This window comes from Nannobrachium achirus (assembly GCF_963921795.1).
Source record: "Nannobrachium achirus genome assembly, chromosome: 15".
NCBI lineage: Eukaryota > Metazoa > Chordata > Actinopteri > Myctophiformes > Myctophidae > Nannobrachium > Nannobrachium achirus.
In genome coordinates, this window is record NC_137822.1 from 21,589,704 (window position 1) to 21,613,962 (window position 24,259).

The window sequence follows — 24,259 nt, forward strand, 5'->3', positions numbered from 1 at the left end:
TATGAGGCTGCTGCCTTTTTCTTCACCTTCATACTGTACATTTACTTGCCAAGGTCATTTTTACGCTTGGTTGTACAACCTTCATACAAGCTTGTAGATCAGCTATGTTATGTGAAGATATTTATTGTAGCCTATGAGAATATGGCCATCTATAGAGTTTTAAGTGGTTATAGAAGTCGGTCTTTACCTGCTTTTTAAATATGAGCCTGATTTTGCCTGATTCATATGTTTAGGAGGTTTAGAGCTTTATGCAGTATGAGTAGGAAACCGTTTTCATGCTACCTGGAGCCATGCAACGTGGCCAATGTTCCTCTCCGTCGACAGTGCCGTGTTTAAATGTGATTGTAGGTGGATAATTACTGTGTACTGTACAGGAAAATGCGTGTATTTGGCTCTTAGGTTCAATTAATTAATTAACCATAATTACGTGTTTGTTTTGCTGCCCCATTGCTTCGTTCTGACAGCCATCACTGTTAGTGGGGAAATTAGTACACTATTCAACCTATGTTGTCCAGTACATCCACTGCTTATACATTTGTTTGTTTGTGTGTGCGTGCACGCACGTTCATGTGTGTACTTTCCATCTGGAACTAGGCAAACAATGGAAGGCAAATCATTTGAATGATTGTGAACTTTATTAAGCGCTCTTCAAAACAGTGTTACAAAGTGCTTTACAACAGCAGACCAAAATACAGCAAAAGTCTATGGATAAAATCTATTTAAACAAATTAAGACAAACATGAAATGGTATAAAAGAACATAAGCAGAAATAAAACCGGTGATTAAAAACTATTTAAAGGCCTTAATATAAAGTTGGTTTTCAGCAGTGATTTAAAAGATGGCACTGGACTTTGCTAGCCTTAGATCCTCAGGTCCTTGGTCACTTACTTTACCAGAGGTAGAAACAAATATGTTAATTTTGTTACAGAACTGCTTGTGCTTTATAGCAATCATCTGTGTGGATTTTCTCCCCAATGTGTGAATTCATGTGTATTGATTTTGGTATCTGCTCTAGCTGTTTGTACACTTTTTTTTTCTGTAGTTTTAATAATCGTTTGTGTGTGCGTGCGTGCGTGCGTGCGTGCTTTGGCCAGGGAATTCATTTATGGTTTAACGCAAGCTAAAATGTTCGTCCTCTCCTGAACAAAATCTAGTCTGACTCATCTGATTGATAATGAAATCGATTAGCTTTAAACAATCACTGTCACAGCTTTAAAAGAAAGGCTGACTCCCTTCTGAACCAGTGGTGACTGTGTGTGTTCCCCGAAGTCTTACTCTCTAATTCAATCACACTACTTTAAATACAGTTGATTTAATGCACTCGCTCCTGCTACCTATCCACCTCACGGTTCTGTTTAATTCATACTCCGACATCCAACGGAAAAAGCTGATTTACAAGGTCACAACGTAATGTGTTTTGAGCTTGTAGATCGTCTACTTTTGCCACGAGACACCGTCGTACTACGACGTATGACTCAGGCTTTAGTATCACCTCGGGTATCCTCCCCTGTCTTGTCTCTCCTCTCTCACCACTACAGCAACACCCACCTTAACCGTGATCTTTTCTTCTCACACTCCCACCCTCCATGGACCCCATGATCACAAGGAACCTTTTCCCCTCTTTCTGACAAGACATTCCTTACACCCCTGTCTTTTGCCTCGATCCCCGCTCTCCTCCGTCCATGTAATTCTTCTCCTTACCAATCAACTCGGCTTTGCTCAATGGACTCTGCTCACTAAAGCCTCCACCCACTTGCTCTGTAAAAAACTCTCTAAACTAAAGACCCTCTTCCACCCATGTTGTCTACCAGCCACAGAGTTCCCAGACCAGAAGAACGAGAGCTCAAACAGTCACAGGCGTTGAGGAGCCCATGGTAATGTTCTCAGTCCACAGTATATACTGTATACCCTCTCCGTTGTACATCTCTCATTGGGTGTATTCGTCTCTGCACCCCCACCCCAATGTGGATTCTTTTTTTATGCCCCCCCTTCAGAAACACTAATGATTAAAAGCAAAAGACATCCTTAGAACTGAACACAAAAAACAGCAGCATTTGGCAATTTAAACAAGGTATTAATCAAGACATGATAAACTATGTGGCCATCAATTTTTTAGTTTTGTTTATGGCCAATTCCAGTGGATGGATGGGAAATGCTAAAGGCATTCCTTTATTTTTGCCCAAATTAGCTTTGTATAAGAACAAAAACGCGAGTGTTGTCTTACAGCCAAAGATGGCTTCCCTGTTAGTCCATGAAATAATGTGAAGAAGAATATGTAAAAAGTCTGCTATTGGTAACGATGGCAAACAAGTGAAATGACACACTATATGTTAAATGTGGTGAAAATGTCTCTGGGGCATTCACTTACTAATATCATATCAATGCTTTATGTACTTGCGTAGTGTCATCACTCAATTGACTACAAACTGCATTCATCTTTATGTTGTACATGGTTACACATGTTTGTTTGTTTTTTTTTTTTTTTCACATTTCTTCATGGTGTTGTTTCCAGTTGTGTGAGAGTTTGTTGTTTGTATTTTGTGACCTCCATTTTAAACAGGATCCCTTACCCCATGTTATTTGAAAGGCATGGAGCACTTCACACAATCTGTTTTTTCTAATTTCCACACATCAGCCCTAAAGTATACAAAGGGCATAGTTTAATGTCACGTATCATGTGATTATTGACAGACAGCTTCTGTAGTCTTTGTAGTGTTGATTTTGACTGCAAATATTTAGATTTCGTTTTTATAGTTTTAGTCTTTTGAATTAAATGACATTTAGTTTCATCATATTTTAATAATCTGAAAAGTTTTAGTCTAATTTTAGTCGACTAAATATAAGGTTTTAGTTGACTAAATCTACAGTTGATGAGTTCTACTGGATCTCTCTTCTCCACTAGTCCCTCCCTAACATTTTAGTCTAGTTTTTATTTATTGACGAAATTGACAATATATTTAACCTTAGTTTTAGTCGTCATAGCTTAGTTTTTCTTTAGTTCTTATTTTGTTTTCGTCAGTGAAAAAACGCATTCAACAAACATTTTCGACATAGTTTTAGGTGACGAAATTAACACTGAGGCTTTGGCTAGGGCTATGCAGCCTCAATGCTAGAATGGGGCTTTCACCTCTCGCTGAAACTCGGATTGAAAATAAACGTAGGACCTGTGCATTTTCAGCCAGTTGCATGATGCTATCTACAAGTCCTATGTCATGCAAAACACAATATATAATTATGTCATTATAATCTACTACGATTTACTTGCAAAGGGAGTATATTCCATGGCACAGTAATAAGGAAGTAGGGAATCCTTTCCAGCGTGCGAATGTGATGACGTCTCTAGACGCCGGCCAGAGCCTTCAAATGAGGCGCCAGAACGTCGTCATGTTATCGTTCGTTTTAGAAACATTGTCACTTTACCAGTCCATATAAGGGTATTTATTTGAAAGGCATATATTTGAAAAGGAGCACTTGTTTATGGAGTAACACAAAATGTACGAGTGATCATTTTACTTCATGGTAGAAGAGTCCCTCCTGTTGTCTCTTCCTATCCCTAAAGGCGTCCAGCTCATGCTAACTAGATGGTCTTTGCTTTGCTCTGTCTCTCTGCCTTCACTGGGCTCCAGTCCCCGTCAGGAGCTGCTTACGCCTTGACCACGCCTGGCCTACCACCGGGATGGGAGGAGAGGAAGGACGCCAAAGGACGCACTTATTATGTCAACCATAACAAGCGCGCTACCACCTGGACCAGGCCTATTGTGCAGGTACACACGTCTGAAGGTTTGGGACGGCTGGGCTTGTTGCACGGCACCGACTGGACCTTATCTGTCTTCTTCCAGGTCATTGTCTTGAACCTGTGTCCTGGAATGAGTATTCCTGTTATGTATTTTTCCCCTCTGTAGCGTTAAGAGCGACAAACAGCTACACAAGGACCAGTGTTCCTTTTCTGACTTGCCTCTCTTGTCTTTCTCTCTTCCGTATCTTAATTTTCCAAGTTGAATGTGTGTCCTCCTCGTCCTCCTCCTCTTGTCCCAACACTTTTGTCACTGAGTGAAGTCCAACTCTGCACGGGTCATGTTTCTTCCAAGAGCCAAGCATGGAATTACACCAACAACCACTTCTCTGTGTCTCACGTTCCCCCATATGTGCCCTGTTTCTCCTCTTGTCTTCCTCTGTCTTTCTTTATGTCTTGTGTGTGTGTGTGTGAGGCAGCTCTACACAGCCTGAGGTGGGAGAGAGAGTCTGCTGCATGGCGCTGATCCCAGGTCTCTAGGCATAGCGCTGTATTTTTATAGCTCACCTCTGGAGCCCGATCGATATATCACTCGGGCCGATATATATAGTCATTATTTGACTTAATGACTACACATCGGTAATTCGGTATTGGCACTTATGCATCTGGCGATGTGTCCCGATTTCTAGCCACGTTCGACCTTTGTGGGTCGAATAGGGAGAGGTTTTTAAAAATAGCAGATCTACAAGTTGCAATAAGTTGCAGCACTGTGACATGCAGATCTACAAGCTCAAAACACGTCACATTGTGGTTAAATAAAAGAAAGTTCTTTATCAAATGTTAATAGAAACTTTGTAATCTATATGTTCTTTTTAAATATCTGCAAAACATCAGCATTTGGTAGTCTATGACGTGCTTGGGATCGGCATTGGACCCAAAACTCTGGCATCGGTCGGGCTCTAGTCCTCTTTGGCATCGCCCCTCTTGTTTCTCCTTTTGTGTCGACTGTCCATTCTGATCTATTCATCTGTGTTGTCTATGAACAAAACTGCATTCTCTGCTACTCATCTACTCTTGTCATTACATGGTCACTCCAAAAGAGAGAAGGTCAAAGGCAAGTGATTTCCATTAAATTGGAATGAAATGGACACATATTAAGCCAGATCTCATTGGTATGCAAAAAGATTGTTTAGCGTATATTGCACTATTGTTCCTCTGAATGCTGAAATGATCGACCCCAAAGCCTTGCTCCTCTTCTTTATTTGGAAGCTGAAAGCTCATTTAAGCAATCATCTTTATTTCAATCACTATAAACATGTATTGTTTGGTGCCCAACGGAAGCCCTGACTATCTGATAATAGGAACACATTCCTCTGAAAGCAAAGTGTGCATCCAAGTCTGTAGCAGAAGTTTTGATTACCGTAGCTTGTTTTGGGTACCACAACAACATAATTTACATTCTTCGCCGCACTTAGCCCATAACTACCACCGACAAACGCAGCGTTTCTCCGCTTCTCCAAGCTCCACACAGGCGATGACAATATATTCCATCAGCACCTTGACTACCATTTATTGTGAGCCTATTGTGAAAACTTAATGAAACTGTAATCAACTTTTTTTATTGAATACAAATCTGTATAGTATACTGTAGCACGTTAATACAATATAACATGATTGATCCCCGATCTGTTGTTCATGATTGATTCGTTCAAAATAACTAGTTCATTGCCATGAACCATCACTACAACCCCCAGCCAAGTCATACCAAAGGCTATATGGTACCCTATGCCTCCTTACTTTGATTGAGGGTAAGTCCCTGTGACACTCTACCATCATGTCCATAGGAGGTACTGTACTTGTAAGTACATGTACATGAAGCTGCCTCGCGCTAAAGAAACAGGAGATAGGCTCCTACAGTATGGGCCACATAAGGCTACTTACTTAACAAATTAACGTGAGTGATATGTTGTGTGATTGTAGACGTGCTATTTTCGCTGTTTATAAAATAAGAACATCAAAACGTGAAACATTTTGAACTATTTTCACCTAAAATGACAAGCCCAAAATAGGGACTCCAGTTTTAATGTGGTTAACTAAAGCAGATCATGAGACGACAGCCACACACGACAAAGCAATATGAGGACCGATATAAATTGCATTGTTCTGGTGGTGGGTTGTCCTTTTTTCATGCCAAGCTGTGCCGATGTGTCGAACCTGTGTGAACCCATCAAACGCGCTGCCGATGAATATAACGCCGGCAAGCTCTGAGGCTTTAAACGTATTCTATCCCGCCCACAGCTGACTGAAGATGGAGCCAGCACCTCTTCAGCAGGAGCAGCAGCAGCAGCAACGGCTTCTGGAGGAGCCTCTGCCTTTCCGGCTTCCCCATCCCCCTCCACCTCCTCCTCCAATAGCCACCTCCACGAACCCCAGGTCCGACGCCCCCGTAGCCTCAGCTCCCCCACTGTCACCCTGTCTGCCCCACTGGAGGTGAGAACCACGCCTGCTGTCCCTGCATACAGTAGATTAGGGGTGGGCGATATGGTGATGTATATATCGTTGAGACGATACAATGTCTCCACGATATGCCTTTTCAGAGATATCGTATATATTGTGATATTAATGTGGGAGCCTCGTTAAAAAAGACCCTGTTGAATAGTTAATGCAGAGATTCATTGCAGAATTAATTTAAACCTCAAACCTTCAAATTGTCAAGGTCTCCCCTTAACTCTGACAGTTTACAAATGGAAACCAAATGGACCCTTATTGGTTTGGTCTGTTACTCCTTTGTATTTTAGTTTTTGTCAAGTAACTTGAAAAATAACCATAAAAACCAACATGAAAAACAATCGTGATACAGCTTGGGAAAATATTGTGATTGTATTTTTCCATATCGCCCACCCCTACAGTAGATTTCTTCGCTTTCTTCCTCCTCGCTCTGTTTCAATAACCCCACCCCGCCACCATGCTTCCCAAACACTGGGTTGGGACCCATTTGTAGGTCGTGGATCTTTTTTATTTCATGGCTCCCTCTCCCCCTCCATACAAACGTTATATTTATAATTTTTATTACCCTTTCTTCTCTTTCATTTACATCTTTCCATTGATTCTCTGCCTCTCCACTCTACCTTTGACGGAACTGAAACTATGCTGTCATGTGAATGAAGACTAAATCAGATACATTGCAGATGATCAGTGCTTTATCCTAGACATTTGTTGTTGCTATGATGATTGCAGCCTGAAACTTTGAGTGAATATGTGTGTGCATGGATGAATGTATCATGCACACAGTAAAACACATTGAAGGGTCGGCAAGACTTGCAAGGGGCTATATACATGGAGTCTATTTACCCTTTTAATGTGTAATAATCGGTAATCATTAAGTCAGAGCCTGCAAGCAGTTTAGAAAACCTTTTACTGCATGTTGTTGTTTTACACCTCCCCATGCAATTAGTTACTTATGTCCCGATAAATTCTGGCTTCTGATTACCCATGGGCTGTTGTGACTGGACACACCCTGGTCACATGAAGCTACAGGTAGGTCAAGGTGCAGTTATGCTGTTATGGCAGAAGGGTAACGTTAAGCTAAATTTATACTCGGCATACAGTTCTAACAAAGTGATGTTGACCTTAAGTGCTGGCAAAGGATCAGTCAAATCTTACCCGTATACTTCTACTCTCTTCAAATGGCTGTTAAGGAGAGATGCAATAATGCCCGAATTTGATTAGTAAATAACAATTCGGACAAACAATCAACAAACAGGGAACTCATAACCTTTTTACGGAATGCCAGATATTCAAGCTTATATGATATATTTTGAGTCAGGGTTCTTCTGACACTGACTTTTTCAGCTGATGCACATCAGATTATCCACACGCTCAGTTGTGTCTTGATGATTGGGTGGAGTGTACGTGTTAGTTTGTGTGTGCGTAATACGTATGCATAATTATGTACCGTGAGTGAGAGTGTTTACTGTTTATGTGTGAGTCTGAGTGTGAGGAAGAAGCCTGCATCAGGTGATTGGGAAAGGTTTAATTTAAGCATCTATCCATTATTTGTCCTGGCCTGGGGCTAAAAAATCCTTTCTCAAGCAGAAGAAAAATGGAAGACCTAATGTAATCAACATCCAGCACAAAGTTGGGGAATTATGATGAAGGCTCTGTAACTAAAAATGGCCTAGTTTGTCTCTTGCTGCATGTATCACAGAGAACTGAAGAGGCTTTGTACAGAAACTGCCAAGGGAACAGACCTTTAAAAAGTTTAATTATCATTTGTGTGCCTATGTGCTTGTTGTGTGTGTGCTCGGAATGTTAGCAAAAGTTAAAGGAGTTGAAGTCCTCTAGATGAAAAAAAATCTAATTACAAAGTATAACGGGGTGAAGCAGAGTGTTCTGTAAAATAATTAGCATGGTCTTTTCTCTTATTAAAAATCTAATAGGCCTATCACTCAATGGGCACTTATTGCTGAATGAGGCCTTACTGTGCTGTAGGAAGAGTGCAAAGACTTTTGGGTTTTCCTTCGTCTTGGGACGTTGATATAATTTGTTTTCAAAGCAGTGGTGGGCATAGTAGTGGCCGCCGTTCTAGCCCCTACAGGACATTGAATTAAAGTTTCCACCAGACATTTGTGCTGAGAAGTTAAATGTTTCCTACTGTACCAGAAGTGTTTTCTTCATTCTTCGATATAAGGGTTTATGTATCATAAGTCCCTTTTGTAAGGATGAAAAGTGAGTTTAAATAGATGAGGAAGAGCTCACTATATACACTACAGTATGATAAATATATAAAGGAAACATCTTTTCCCGGATGACACAGCCTAACTGGCACCCATATTAACATAATAATGATAAGATTAAACTGTTAGCTGCTTTGTTCCCAAACTGCAGAAAACAAAACAACATTGGTCTTGAAAGGGAAAAAAAAACGGAACAGAATCAGGAAATCTGGTTCTGTGGACAAGTAATAATTTACATCACCTGTTCCTAAATGCCCCAGTAACATTACTTTGTCCGATTCCGTAACCCAAATTATGTCTTGTCTTTCCCCTCCCCAGGGGGCCAGTAACATCCAAGTGCGGAGGGCTGTGAAGGACACGGTGTCCAACCCCCAGTCCCCTCAGCCATCCCCCTACAGCTCCCCCAAGTCACAGCACAAGGCACAGCAAAGCTTCCTCCCTCCAGGCTGGGAAATGAGGATAGCCCCCAATGGAAGACCCTTCTTCATTGACCACAACAGTCGGAACACCACCTGGGTGAGCTAAGTACTGCACCACCCTGTGAGAACTGGTGCACGTGTTAACCGCTTAAGCACTGTAGACTTGGTCGTACGATGAGTAATGAAAATATCCTACAAGATCACAACGTGTCGCAATGTAATACATTGTGAACTTGAGTATTGTTGCCTATGATAACCTGCCCAAAGTAGGGAAATTTCATTACATTTTTTAAGGATGTAACATGAATCTAAAATAATTTCACTATTGTGCTTGTGAATTTGCCAACTTTGTTTTATTCGCCCCTTATTCAGAGGGCATTTCAAAAATATCCCTAGGCAGTTATTTGATCTATGGAATGTTGTAGTGACACCTGGTGGTGGAAAATGAATGTATCCTTTATAAAGATATCTCATCTCCGTAAACCACCAGCTAGGCTCTTAAAAAGCTTAAATCAATACATTTTCTATTGTGAGCAAAGGGAATAACACGTTTTTCTTTTTTTTTTCTATTAATCCTAAATGATTCAAATTCTTTTTTTTTTTTTCCATAATAGAAAAAGTCCACTCACTCACTGGATCCAAAAGTGATTAAACACCAAAGGTGACATTTGACATCAAACTAAAGAAACACTGAACAGAGACACTCCTTCACAATAATGTGCAATAATGTTGTCCGTAGGCTTGTGATTGGCTGAATCGGAGGTAGGGAGCGCTCCGCTTTGTTCACCTTTACCACGCGGACGGGGGGGGGGGGGGTGGATTTACTATTCTGGCCCCCTGGTTTACAACTTCTAACAGCGCTGAGTCGGCTCATGCGACCTTCGCAACGCTCAGCGCGGCGACTCGCTCGCTTCTGCTCGCTCGGCTGTGTCTCACGTGGATCAAGGTCGGCTGAGACGACACGCTTCCGTCATCATCACCGAAAACAAGTGCTCCTTTCCCTTGCATCTCCTACGGATACAATAATAGCTTACTGGGCAGGGTCACCCCACTGGTCGCCTGACCTGACCCAGCCAGCAGCCATTCAATGAATCAGTGTACCAAATAATCAAACCATATCACAAATTTGCAACCAAATGAAATGCTCAGCACTAAAGTATAAACATATAAGTGATCATTTTACATAATACTGTAATAAATAGTACAATCCAAAATATTTTAAAGAGATACAATAATTAATTACAAAGCTGAAATGCACAGTAGCATATAGAAAGGGATACATTTGTTTACCATGTCACAGACCTTGTACAGAGTACATCTAAGCACAGAACTTGTAACAAGAAAGATGCAATCACCACTCCCCCATAGAATCAGACTTTCTCTATATAATGGTGATGTCACCGAGAATGCTGCTTCCTGGTTGGCTATGTTTACGCAATGTTTGTGTTCCGGACTAGAACAATAGTCTGGCAACCACACAAACTAGAAAGCTGTGTGTGGTTGCTGTGACTAATATTCTGCAGCAAGCTAACTGTCATGTGAAGCGCCACCAATCCTGGAGTTAGCACCACTCCCCCATTGAACTCAATGCAGGACTTTTTATAGTCTGGAGAACTTTTTATAGTCATCAAAAATAACTTTGAGCGTGAAAAGTGTGCAGGCTTTATTTTTCTATTTTAGGCTGTTATGTCCGGCTCCTGGGAGTTTATCATTTGTGCATGATTTGTTAACTCCTCTTTTCCCTAAATGGATTTCATTGTTTATTTTCCCCATGCATTATATTATCTCTCTCTCTGTCTGTCTGTCTCTCTCTCTCTCTCTCTCTCTGTCTCCCTCTCTCTGTCTCTCGGTCTCTGTCTCTCTGTCTCAGGAGGACCCCAGGTTGAAGTATCCAGTCCATATGAGGACTAAGAATTCCATGGAACCCGGTGACCTGGGTCCTCTTCCTGTGAGTAGTACTGTATAGAGCAGACCAGCAGGATACTAAAGCATTCATAAAGAACAATATAACATGCAGTACCAAGCACCTTTTCAAAACTATACAACTAAACCATTATCTATTACCTATATAATCAGACTATCGGATATGTGAATTCTGTTATATCTTCACTCTCAACAAGGGAATGGATTTTTTATTTATTTAACACACTAACTGATTATTGTACAAAGTGCGTAAGCCGCAGCTCCTATGGGCGATGTTGATGCTGTTGAACTGCTGAATGGTTTAAGGAACACTGTATGCTTTAATTCGAAATGTGGGAGAGAGGCTGCTTTGTCTAAAATAGATGCTGAATGAATAGGGCTATGTGGTCGGAATCTTTATCAAGTATCTGGCGTTCATTTCTGTCCTAATCAGGGGCAAAGGCGGTGGAGGAAGGAAGTGATGGGGACAGTTTCTAAGAGTCTTAAGTGCGCAGTTTGATTAGTTATAATTGGTTGCTTCTCATGGTCTATCCAGTATCCATCTACTATATTGCCTTAATGCTGAGAGATTTTAAATAGGCTCACCCTGAACAGCACTATACTTGGTCGACCAGAGTCCCCCATTGCTCCCTACTAGGTCCAGTGGTATTTCCCTCTACACCTACAGTATTTTGTCGCCAAAAAATATCCAATCTACAAGCTCGGCTATTTTCGCGGAATGTTCGCCCCCTGAATAGGATGTTAGGGTTCAAGTTGTTAAGCCTATTTTATATATCATTGTAAGACTAATCATACAGCTGTACAATTAGCAATTAGCTGAATTAGGTTTTTGGATGAATGGTTTCACAGTTCTCACAGCTTGTATGGTGTGTGCACGTATGTACGTATGTGTTCTTTCTCTCTCTCTCTCTCTCTCTCTCTCTCTCTCTCTCTCTCTCTCTCTCTCTCTCTACATTCTGGGGGATCTTGTGTGCGCTACTTCTTCTTCTCCACCCGGCCATGTCTGTTTGGCAGAACCTACCAGAGGAGGTTGGTTGGCGCCTCCCTCCCTCTGCCTGCCTTCCTGTCTGGTCTGGTCTGGTCCAAATCAAATGCCTGACAACAGCCTTGCACTCTCTCTCTCTCTTTTTCTCATGACTGGCATGGATGGACTGTATCTCTCCTCCCCCGTTCATCTCTGTTCTTCCTCACTTCCTCCTCTCTGTGTCCCCACCCCAACACCACCTCTTGTTAAAAGACCCACCGCCCCCACAAAAAACCTTGTTTTTTGTGTATCTCCAAAGCTTTGATATAGAGTTTTAGACCTTTTCACTGAAAATCCACTGGTTTGTCACAGGGCATGCAAGTCTAGACAGTGTGTAAGGAAGAGACATTGATTGATACAAAACAGTCTTTGACTGGCTAGTTGTTGTTTTTGTTGTGGTGGATATTCTCTGTGGATACGTATTGATGCCAGGGTTTACCGGCCGCCAGCATCATGGAGTGTCTATTCTCCATGGGCTCTGGTTCATTGCTGATGCAAAGAAACTGCTTTATCTCGGAATCTACTTCCAAAACGCCAAGAAGGCAGAGAGACACTCTTTTACACAGCGACACTGGCGCGTGACGGTAGGCAGCGGTTAGGATTTTTGTTTCGCGACCGAATGTAAACAAACTGACGTCCATTTTTTAATCGTCAGATTACACAACATGCACACGCACGTGGCTTCCGGGGGTCTTCAAAATAAAGCGTAAGTGAATGACGGCGCTCTACAGCACATAGACTTACCAAAACAATGGCAGCCCATGTGTTAAAGCGCCTATGACAAAAATACTTATTGAAAAGATATTATTGCTTTCGGAGAACTTAAAACCACATCATGGGACGTGTGACTGGCACTTTAATCGTTGTCTCTTGGACTATCTACCAACCCTCCAGGATTCCGTAAGTCTGTACAGTGTCTTAAATGATTGATAGAGTTTAGTCAGGGGAGCTATGCTGTGCATTTATTTGCCATCTGTGCGAGAGAGTTGGAGGATTAACTTGAGTGGAAGGGAATGGGGAATGAGGATGAGAAGGGATGGTATCAAAGGAGAGAGAGGTGGGGACGAAGCTTGAAAGCCAGGCAGTTATTTATAAGAGGAAGCAGCTTCCTGTGTGCTGCATGTTGATGGACTCCTTTTGTCTCCCCCCTTATCTCTTTCTCTGCTCTCCACTTATCGTGTACAACATACAGTTAGTTAAAGCACTACAAGCACGCACACACAGATACAGACACACACACACACACACACACACACACACACACACACACACACACACACACACACACACACACACACACACACACACACACACACACACTCTTAATTGACAAATTGTCTGTATCCCCAACCCTTTACTCTCTTACCAACTGTTCTAACTGCCTGACTGCTGGTGCTGTATGAATGTGTGTGTGGCCTGGGACACTGTCTGATTTGTACTCCAATGCGCGTTGTTGTGGCCCACCAATAATAGCTGATGTACAAGCTCACAACGCATTGCAACGCACTGCTTTGGGAGCTTGTAGATCAGCCGTTTTCGGCTCGCAACACCGGCATGCAATGAGGGATTGTGTACTGGCTTGGTGGTGGTGGTTAACCTGTCCTGGATGTTGTGGTTGATTGTGTGTCCCTGTCTGAGTGGCCACATTTATCAGACCTGGCTCAAACGGGAGACAAAATCCTTCCTCTTTCTTTCAACAGTGGAGTTTTTGGACCATTTCATGGTCAGGCAAACTCATATCAAGCATAAATAAAAATAATAATAATGGTTGGATCTAGGATACTATTTGAGCATGGCCTGGTCGTTAGTACTGTTTGATGTTGAACCTGTTGTTCACCCCACTCTTTTCCTAATTTCTTTATTTCTTTATTTTCTTTAGCCTGGATGGGAAGAACGGATTCACACAGATGGGCGTACCTTCTATATCGATCACAGTAAGGCTTTCTGTTACCACATTCATGTTAAATGTTCTCTTATATATAATAATCTAATCACAGTTTGTTTTATTTAACTGTATTTGTATTTCTTTTAATGCCTCCTCCAGCTAAAGGCGTCATCGTATGCATTATGTTAACACATATGATTTCTGTCTGTTTCATTCAGACACAAAGAACACACAGTGGGAGGACCCTCGTCTTCAGAGTCCAGCCATCACAGGACCTGTGAGTATTTATGTCTTCCTGTACTGCATGTCGCTACTGTGTTTATACTAAAAGGCAAAAATACATTTTACAGTAATGTTGAACGGCAGAAACACTATTAAATTGTTAATCGCAATCATGTGTGTGACAATTAATCGTCAAGTAAAATGTCATGATCTTTGACGTGTTTGTGGTTTGCTACCCCGCCAGGCTGTGCCCTACTCCAGAGAGTTCAAACAGAAATATGACTACTTCAGGAAAAAATTGAAGAAACCGGTAAGTTATAATTCTCTCTTTTTGTGTGCCACAGTATGTCATTTACACAACAATGATAATTCAAAACTAAACTGTCCCCAAACATGACCTCAATGGCATTGTGAGTCTAAAACCTTAGTCTTAACTCTCTGTGATTTGGCCATGTATCTGTGTGTTTGTTATTCAGCCTTTATATATATTATAAATATTGATTCTCGCTCATGGTCTAGAATTACACTGTACTTCTCTCAATGGTAGGTTTTATATACTGGAAAATAACCTTGGGAGTAGAATTAATAGGGGTGTATAAGTTGGAAGAATTCTGCAAGCTCACAGCACCTTTTTGAAAGACTTTGCCCATAATAACATGCCCAAAATAGTGACACCAGGTTGAGGGTTCTTTAACAGTGTGTACATTGGAAATGTGTGTTTTCCAGTGGTGGAAAGTAACTAAGTACTTTTCATCAAGTACAGTACTTAAATGAGTAGTTCACCCCCAAAATAACCTTTTTTCTATTGATTACTCACGCCTTGGAGACTTGAATTCATGGACATTTTTTTGTATTTGTCTCATTCCTGAGTCAAAAAATTGATTGTAGTAAATTTACCCCCATTGATTCCGGATGGGGACACAAATGCATTTGGGTCCCCATCCGGAATCAATGGGGGTACATTATTTATTGTAATCAAACTATTGTCTTATAGCCGGGGATCCAGTCACCAAAATGGGAGAGGACCTGTGATGTTCTGCCGCACTTTTTATTTCTGTTTTATCTATTAGTTTGGTCATTAACTCTCCCGCCGCTTCGAACGTTCACGTTCGCCCCATTTTTTACAGAACCTCGATGCCAATACGGCGCTCGTTCGGTTCGTTCGTCTGATGACTGTAAGCTGATGAGGCGTCGCGCGGCCGTCTACTGTAAACACATTTTCCGCGGTGATGGTGTAAAAAATCCATTATGCGTTAACATCAACGGAGAACAATTCACTTCCTTGTTGATTTTCTCTGGCTCTGAGGCTCTGTGGCCAGTGACTGGTCTTCTTCTTCTTCAACACATAACAGGCAAATTCACATTCATTCTCGCATGACGCCGCCCTCTGCTGCCTGGCAGACCAAAGTGCACTATTGCACAACCAAAAAAATTTAAAATAAATAAATAAATGTCTGTCTGTCTATCTACTATAACGTCGCAAAGGTAAGCCGCTTTTTGATGGCGCCAGACCCAATAAATAAATAAATAATCTGGCAGTAGGAGAGTTAAGGTCCACAGAATGAGAGGCCTGCTCTGCTGGAAACATCGCGAAAAAAAGTTATGGCCATTTGTATATTCACTGTCCCATTGACTCCACTAGAAATATTAAAAAAAGAAAAGAAATCTGATTTAAGTAGCATGTGAGGGGTCAAACTAGGGGTTCTTCATCATTCTGAATCCATTGCAAGCATTTATTTTGCATGAAAAACATTCCTTGGGCAACATTTTGGCCACCCAAAACTGTGAAAAGTGGAAAAAAAGTTATGACTCATCACTTTTCACAGTTGTTGGGGGCCAATATTTTGCCCAAGGAATGTTTTCATGCAAAACAAATGCTTGCAATGGATTCAGAATGATGAAGAACCCCTAGTTTGACACCTCACATGCTACTTAAAGCAGATTCTTTTTCTTCTTTTTTTATATTTCTAGTGGAGTCGTGGGGCAGTGAATATAAAAATGGCCATAACTTTTTTTCGCGATGTTTCCGGCAGAGCAGGCCTCTGATTCTGTGGACCTTAATGACCAAACTAATAGATAAAACAGAAATAAAAAGTGCGGCAGAAAATCACAGGTTCAACCCTATTCCTTGAGCTTTTGGGCATGTGGATCCCTGACTATTAGGATTGCGACAAATACCAAAAAATATTATTGAACTCAAGTCTCCATGGCATGAGTAATCAATAGAAAAAAAGGCATTTTGGGGGTGAACTACTCCTTTAAGCAATTTTGGGGTAATTTTCCAATACTTCTACTCCACTACAATTATATGAAAACATTAGTTACTAGTTACTTTGCAGATTGATTATTATTATTACAAAACATACATTAACCATTTCGGCCATTTGAAAATAGCCGATCTACAAGCTTATAGATTTGCTATTTTCAAAAGATTTTTATGCATTTGAAAACTTGAAATGGGACCTTCTGTATGAGGAGTACTTTTACTTTTGGTACTTTTAAGTAAATTTTTATTACAGTACTTTTGTGCTTTTACTCAAGTAAATTTAGAATTCCATACTTCTACTTCGCAGTATTGATACCTTTACGTAAGTAAAAAAATGTTAGTTCTGTGAGACTTTTTCCACCACTGTATTTTGTACATGCATGTAAACGTGTGTTTTCTTTGTGTGCCATGTCCAGGCGGACATACCCAACCGCTTTGAGATGAAGCTGCACAGAAACAACATCTTTGAGGAGTCCTACCGTCGCATCATGTCGCTGAAGAGGCCGGACATCCTGAAGGCACGGCTCTGGATCGAGTTTGAGTCGGAGAAGGGCTTGGACTATGGCGGCGTGGCCAGAGAGTGGTTCTTCCTGTTGTCCAAAGAGATGTTCAATCCTTACTATGGCCTCTTTGAATATTCCGCCACGTAAGTGTGTGTGTGCTTCTATGCTGTGTGTGTAACCTTAATCGGCCATAGCTGAGTGGTTAGTGAGCTCCCGCCTGGGGAGCCAGAGCCCCTGGTTGTCCCAGGTACGATTCCAGGCCAGGCCAGCAATGTCGATATGTGTGTCCCTGAGCAAGACTCTTAAAGCTATACTGTGTAAGTTGCTCAACTGGTGGTCAGTAGCGTTATAGCAAACCGCGGTCGCGTCTGCTTTTTTCGGCCGTTTTTCGGCCGTTTTTCGCCACGGACCGGGCCTTCAGACCACCGCGTCCGCCTCGCCTCGCCGAGACCTATCCATAGAGGTCTTTCGTGTCCCTCTACGAGCCTCGGTTGGGGAGATACATGCTAGACTCCTAGCCCATTGTAAACACTGCAGTGTATTTCCTGAAGAGCTCGGCAGTGTATGATCTGGGCTTTGATTGGCCGGTAGGGAGACACGTGTACAGAATGATGCATATGACGTAATTTTGCCAGGAAAAAAAAAAATTAAGATTTTTCTTTTTTTTTTTTGGAATAATATGTTTATTACATTTTCAAACATAAATTATTTGGACAACAACACACTATACAACACACAACACTATACAAGAAAAGGAAAAAGAGACAAACAAACTGGAACAACAAAAACAAAAGAATAAACATAACAAGCTCAGACAATAAGATTAATACATGATGAGCGAATCAACCAATCCCCAGCCCCCCCACGACCCCCTCAGAATGGAGAAGGCAGGCACCCGACCCAGATCGGAACTAGATTCACTGAGCACATTTCAGCACCAGTCAAGAAACTTCAAGACAAGTGAAACAGCGACAGCTAGAAGTCAAGGCCGACAGGGGAACCCTTTAAGCACAGCAGCAGACAGTGTGGGCCCGATGAATCTTAAGTAGGGGTCCCAGATTTTATAAAAGGCGTCTATCTTGGAGTGTAACATACATGTTATGTATTCACAAGGAATACATTCCATTATAATATTGTGCCATGATTTTTTGGAAGGAGCAACATCCTTGATCCAAAATAGGAGAATATTCTTCCTGGCAGCGAACGTTAACACATTGAATAGCCTCTTATGATTGGCATTGACAATATGACCATCTGGGAGACCAAGTATAAGACACAAGGGGTTTGGCTCTATGGGGACACCGAAAATGGTTGACAGTTCTGTTACACATCAGACCAGTAGTTCTGGAGCTTCACACATGACCAGAGACAATGAACGTAATTACCAATTTCTGTTTTGCATTTGAGGCAAAGTGGGGACACACTAGGATCCATTTTGTTTTTAAGGACAGAAGTTATATGTATACGATGTAATATGCGGTACTGTATGGATTTAGTCCGATTGCAGACAGAAATCTCCTTTGCATACGTCCACATTTCATTCCAATCAGCATTATCGATAGAGATGTTGAAATCCTTCTCCCATAACTGTTTGACAGCATGGGAGTTTGTGGAGGAATTTGAATTCAGAACTTGGTAGAAAATAGAGATAAGGTTTTTAGCCAATCGGAGAGAAATAGTCCTTTCCACCTGTGAAGCCGAACAATTGGTTAACAGTGAGGTGTCTTTAGTAATAAAAGCTCTGATTTGGAAATACCTAAAAAGTTCAGGTCTCAATAAACCAAAACGCTGCTGCAGCTGTGCGAAGGACATCAAAATTGGACCATTAAATAGATCTCCGAGCTTCCTGATGCCCTGTGCCCGCCAGACCTCGAACCCCCCATCCTCATAACCTGGCTTAAAGTCGGGATTACCCACTACTGGAGTAAGAGGAGATGTTAGTTTAGAACGGTTCTCGATAGAACGTGTAGCCCTCCAGGCCCTAATTGAACACAGTGTGATGGGGTTAGAACATAGTTCCTTATTAAGATTTGTTTTATTAAAAAAGTTACATAGTATAGCTTTAAAGGAGTAGTTCACTGCCAAAATGACTTTTTTCTATTGATTAAGTCTGCCATGGAGACTTGAGTTCAATAATATTTTTGGGTTTTTGTCGCATTCCTAAGCCAATCATTTGATAACAATAAATGTACCCCCATTGATTCCGGATGGGGACCCAAATGCATTTCGGTCCCCATCCGGAATCAATGGGGGTATATTTACTCAAATACATTTTTTGTCTTAGGTTGCCCTCACACCAGAATACCTATAAGAGTGGAATCCACGTTCCGCCAATGCATTTCAATGATAAGGGAGTGTTTTTTGCAGAAATCCTCTGCTGGCATGAAACCGCTTCATTCTCATTGAAATGCATTGGCGGAACGCGGATTCCACTCTCATAGGTATTTTGGTGTGAGGGCACCCTTAGGAATGTGACAAATACAAAAAACATATTACTGAACTCAAGTCTCCATAGCGTGAGTAATCAAGTCATTTTGGGGGTGAACTACTCCTTTAACACCTAATTGCCCCACAAGCGCCCTAGAATCCAATGGCTGCTCACTGCTCCTAATTGTTATAGGATGGCCAGTGCTTGGGGAACCAGTGATTTACACCCTGGTGTCTGGTGGACACCTACCGGCTGACAAGTAGTACTGCCTGAAGCTCAAACACGATAGCATCTCCACTGACCAAGTGGGCTTTTCTTCTTTGCTCAGAAGTCGGAATAGACCGTTTGTCAGCCTTCTGATTGGTCCCTGAGACTCCCTGACTGGCCAACCAGAAAAAATCATTCACTTTTTGCTATCGGGGGTGGAGTTGTGCAGTGAGAGAATGTTGCTTCAGGCTTTCAACAACGGTCCGCACTGCGCGGCACGGCGAGCGTGCAGTACGGCGCCGCGAGATGATAGCGATTTCGATCATTATAATGAATAAGCTTCAACAAACTAGTTCACATGGACCTTATCAATGTAACTAAGAGTTTTGATTGGGTACATATATTTTAAATGGGCAGAATTACGAAAGCCAGCCTATTATGTGAGTAGAACTATAGGCTGGCTGTCATTTTCCTACCCAAAATGCACTGCGCTTTCTCTTTCTATTTATCTCCTCTGTCTGATCCAGAGGATTAAACTAATTAAAACATATATTTTCGGGGGAAAACTACTGTTTTGCTATGTAACTACTGTACTTTTTTCTTCCCTTTTTATTAATATCACGTAGATGTGTTTTTTTTTGGTACTTTATATAGCTGTAATGAGGCTATGAAAAATATTTTTCCCCCATCCACTTCCACTATAAAATAATCTGCAATGGTGATTCTGTCCCACTGGGATTAAACAAATTAAAACATATATTTTCGGGGGAAACCCCCTGTTTTGCAATGCAACTACTGTACCTTTGTCTTCCCTTTTTATTAATATCACCTAGATGTTTTTCCTTTGGTACTTTAAATTGCAATAATGAGACAATGAAAATGCCCTCTCCCCCCATTCACTGCCACTATAAAAACAATCTGCCCAGGGTCATTTGTACCACCATAGTAACAGGGCAGAATGGGGCGGGATTTGACATACGGTCTATTTCATTGCTCGTGAGGGAGTCCCGACCCGGGGTAGAACATGCTGTAAATATTACTGGTTGCAGCTTTAAAACAACTCATGGATTTCACTGTGTACGTTAAGATGTTTGTGACAGGGCCAGCGTGTCCCTAGAACTAAGTCCACTTATATCCTAGTTTCCTGCTGCTTTGATTAGCGTTTCCTTTTCCTCTCATTCAGTCCAGGCAGGCATCCGGAAGCATTACCAAATGTGTCTCATTTCCACTCCACTACAATAATGAAAATGACATTCCTTTGTTATGCCCTTCACACACTCTTAAACATCATCATCAACCAGCCCTATGACTCGATGATTATTGAGCTGTTCCATGTAGTCATTTGAAGTGACACATTTGCCATTATGGTTGCAGCTCCTAACATCATTAACTATTTAAGCCCTAGCATGAGAAAATAGCCGATGTACAAGCTCACAACGCGTTGCATCATGACCCTTTGTGAGCTGGTAGATCAGCTATCGCCGCAAACCACCGCCGTGCGCCGAAGTGAAAATCGGGCTGATGTGGTAAATTTCCGTTGTGAACTGGGACTCACTTCTGCTGTGTCCTTGTGTCTTTCCAGAGACAACTACACTCTCCAGATCAACCCCAACTCTGGCCTATGCAATGAGGACCACCTCTCTTATTTCAAGTTCATTGGCCGTGTAGCAGGCATGGCTGTGTTCCATGGGAAACTGTTGGATGGTAAGCCAAAACGACCACATTGGAAACTGATTGCAAAAAACTAAATCAAGCTTTAAAATACAATTGAAAAAACTTTCCCAGAGCGAAAGCAGATCAGAGTAAATTGCATAAAACAAATATTGTCACATGAATATGAGTCCAAAGAAAAACAATTAAGTGCTACAAAGTAACTAGTATACCAGGTTAACATAAATATAACAGCATGCTATCTAAATAAAATTACTGTATTATAATTTGTGGTTAATGAACAACTAAATAAATATATCTGCATTGTTGACCAGTGTTTCTCAAATGGGGGTAGGTGTACCCCTAGGGGTATGCGGGGGTACTGCAGGGGAAAGGGTATTGGTATTTTACCGTTATGGTTAATGATAAAACATTGACAGAGTTTGTGTGAAACTGCTCATCTGTATATTTCTAAACCAAATTACATCAATTACTTGACTTGTATTAAGTGTTATTGAATAGAAAGCAATGTTTTATTTGCCATTATGCTGTTTTATTTTTAACGTATTGGCATTGGAACTGGACCTTTGATGTCAATTTTGCTGCAGTCAGAGGAAGGGGGTACTTCGAAAATCAGTGGGGTTATTGCAGCCAAAAAAGATTGAGAACCACTGGTATAGACTATCATATATACTGTACATCTATCAACTAATGATTGCTTAAAACATAATGTGTTAAAACTATGCCCACTAATGCTCACAATTATGGTAATGTCATTTTTATTGTCTATTTGTGCATAGGATTCTTCATTCGACCGTTCTACAAGATGATGCTGGGGAAACAAATCTCTCTCAACGACATGGAGTCTGTGGTACGATCTCACTGCCACAACAAAACAACCTTTTAACCTGTGTAACCCTGGCGTCCCTATTTTGGGCATGTCATCATAGGTGAAGATTTGCAAAAAATCGACAAGCTCACAACATGTTGCAGCGCGACGCGTTGTGAACTTGTAGATCAGCTAAGTACATAGGGCTTAACCACTTGAACCCCAGCATCCATATACTGGGGCAAAATAACAAAAAGCAGTCCAAGTGCAACTTAGGTCCAGGTTACTAAGTCTCGAGGGTTCAAGTGGTTAATAACATAGACATAATTTTTTATCATGGGGTCAGATCTGCACATAACCATCTGATCCCGCCGTCTGAATCTGCATACTGTTATACTTATCATCAAAGACAAGAATGAGACCTTCTGTTCTCAGATCAGTTTTTAATTATGTCTGAATGTTTTCTTTGTCTCCCACCATGTGTTGTGTCCCCAAAGGACAGTGAGTACTATAACTCTCTGAAGTGGATCCTAGAGAATGACCCTACAGAGCTGGACTTGAGGTTCTGCATCGATGAGGACAACTTTGGACAGGTAACCACAACTCTCATCACATCATTCAAACTCAGATTATTACTGAGTTTATTATCTCAGGTTATTAGTCATTGATATTCAGAGAAGCTGAATGTTTTAGAAACCTCATTCTACAGCATCACTGGTGTCCTTTCTTATTGTATGTATCATAGATATGAGGTGGATTTCTTACTGTATGTATCTTTCATAGACGTACCAGGTGGACCTAAAACCCAGTGGCGGAGACATGGTCGTCACCAATAACAACAAGAACGAATATATTGAGTAAGTACATTTTAAAACTTTTTTTTGCACTTTGCTGGTTTTCATTTTGTATGATGGTGTGCCTTTCTTAACACTTTTAAGAAAGCATAATGAATCCATAAAAGAATACAGGCAGCCACGCATTTACTTTGGTTTACTATGTATATACGTATGTGTATCTCTCCAACAGCCTGGTCATTCAGTGGAGGTTTGTCAACCGTGTGCAGAAGCAGATGAATGCATTTTTGGAGGTAAGTGCAGTAATGCCAGTCACCTCATGGGGGCAGCATGACAATAGACTTGCAAGCAGCCACAGCTCTCAGTGTAATCAAATGTTCAGGGTCCACCTGTTGGAAGTATGTTGTATTTACCCTTCTGTGAATGTTTGTTACATGTGAAACATGTATACAACCAAACTCAAACATTCAAATGATATTGTCTTTGAATTAAAAACATGTTTGACTATTAAAAACATGACTTGTTTGGCTTAAACAATGTTAATGTCCCTTTATCTGCTTTTCAGGGCTTCACTGAGCTCATTATCATCGATCTGATCAAGATCTTTGATGAAAACGAGTTGGAGGTATGGAATACAGGATCGACCCCAATCACACTGTAGATTAGAAGTGTCTATGCTAAGCTAAAGCACATTTATTCAAGTCATTTGTCATTACTACACTATGAAGACAAATTGACATAGTTTGTGCATGTGAGAGGTTGTGTCTGACTCTGATCTACAAATCACTTCCCAGCCAAATGAACCCTAGATTAGTAAAGCAAGCAGAGCTGACCCGGCCATGGCCAGCAGACCTGCGGTCATCTAGACCAATACACTTTATGTCACTGCGCTCGTGTGTTCTGCCAAATATCTTTCCAAGAAAGCTTATTTGCAAACGTTTTCACCCATTGTAAATTAACATTAAGAGCTTCTGTGTTTAACCACTTTCAACTTTGCATCCCTATTTTGGGCAAGTCGAAAAAAATATCTTGAGAATAGCAGATCTACAAACTCAACGCAGTGTGGGATCATAGGACAGAAAATCTAGTTCCATTCCGTTGTAAAGGTATCAAAAAAATGTAATGATGAACTTAGAAAGGATCCAAGGCAGCTCTGTCCAGTTCAAAGTAGAAAATTGTTTTTTCAATAATACATGGCAAGGATTAAAAAACGGCCAACGCGTTTCAGCCTTGTATGGCCTTCATCTGGGTCCGCTAGAGTGTGAGATCATTTCTCACAACGTGTCACACTGCAATTGGTTGTGAACATGTAGATTGTCCGTTTTTTGTAGGGTCGTACGACAAAGCATATAGTGTTTACGGGAACGGATTGTTCACTGTTTTTTTATTTTTCATTTTTTTTATTTCTGTGTTCCCATGTGTTTGAAGCTGCTGATGTGTGGCCTGGGTGACGTCGACGTCAATGATTGGAGGCAACACACTGTTTATAAGAATGGCTACTGTCCCAATCACCCTGTCATACAGTGGTTCTGGAAGGTAAACATGTTGTGTGTTCAACACTCCACTACACATGCCAAGTTACAAAGTAATGCACACACCCGCTTCTGCATGTATTGCACTCATGCACTCTCATGCACGCA

General features: G+C 41.3%; 1 protein-coding gene across 3 annotated transcripts in view; it reads left to right on the forward strand.

The window, feature by feature from the left end:
• Window positions 1–24,259, forward strand: part of nedd4l (NEDD4 like E3 ubiquitin protein ligase) — a 76,849-nt gene that overhangs the window by 47,833 nt on the left and 4,757 nt on the right. For 2 of the 3 annotated variants that reach the window (XM_080743319.1, XM_080743320.1), the window contains 16 exons: window positions 1,812–1,874; window positions 3,627–3,764; window positions 6,032–6,223; window positions 8,788–8,985; window positions 10,759–10,836; window positions 13,715–13,769; window positions 13,939–13,997; window positions 14,187–14,252; window positions 16,625–16,854; window positions 20,929–21,050; window positions 21,797–21,867; window positions 22,323–22,418; window positions 22,609–22,682; window positions 22,852–22,912; window positions 23,185–23,244; window positions 24,048–24,155. In XM_080743319.1, coding sequence (XP_080599445.1) covers window positions 1,812–1,874; window positions 3,627–3,764; window positions 6,032–6,223; window positions 8,788–8,985; window positions 10,759–10,836; window positions 13,715–13,769; window positions 13,939–13,997; window positions 14,187–14,252; window positions 16,625–16,854; window positions 20,929–21,050; window positions 21,797–21,867; window positions 22,323–22,418; window positions 22,609–22,682; window positions 22,852–22,912; window positions 23,185–23,244; window positions 24,048–24,155 — 1,671 coding nt within the window. The remainder of the gene's footprint in view (window positions 1–1,811; window positions 1,875–3,626; window positions 3,765–6,031; window positions 6,224–8,787; window positions 8,986–10,758; window positions 10,837–13,714; window positions 13,770–13,938; window positions 13,998–14,186; window positions 14,253–16,624; window positions 16,855–20,928; window positions 21,051–21,796; window positions 21,868–22,322; window positions 22,419–22,608; window positions 22,683–22,851; window positions 22,913–23,184; window positions 23,245–24,047; window positions 24,156–24,259) is intronic. The other variant, XM_080743321.1, reaches the window with a different exon arrangement.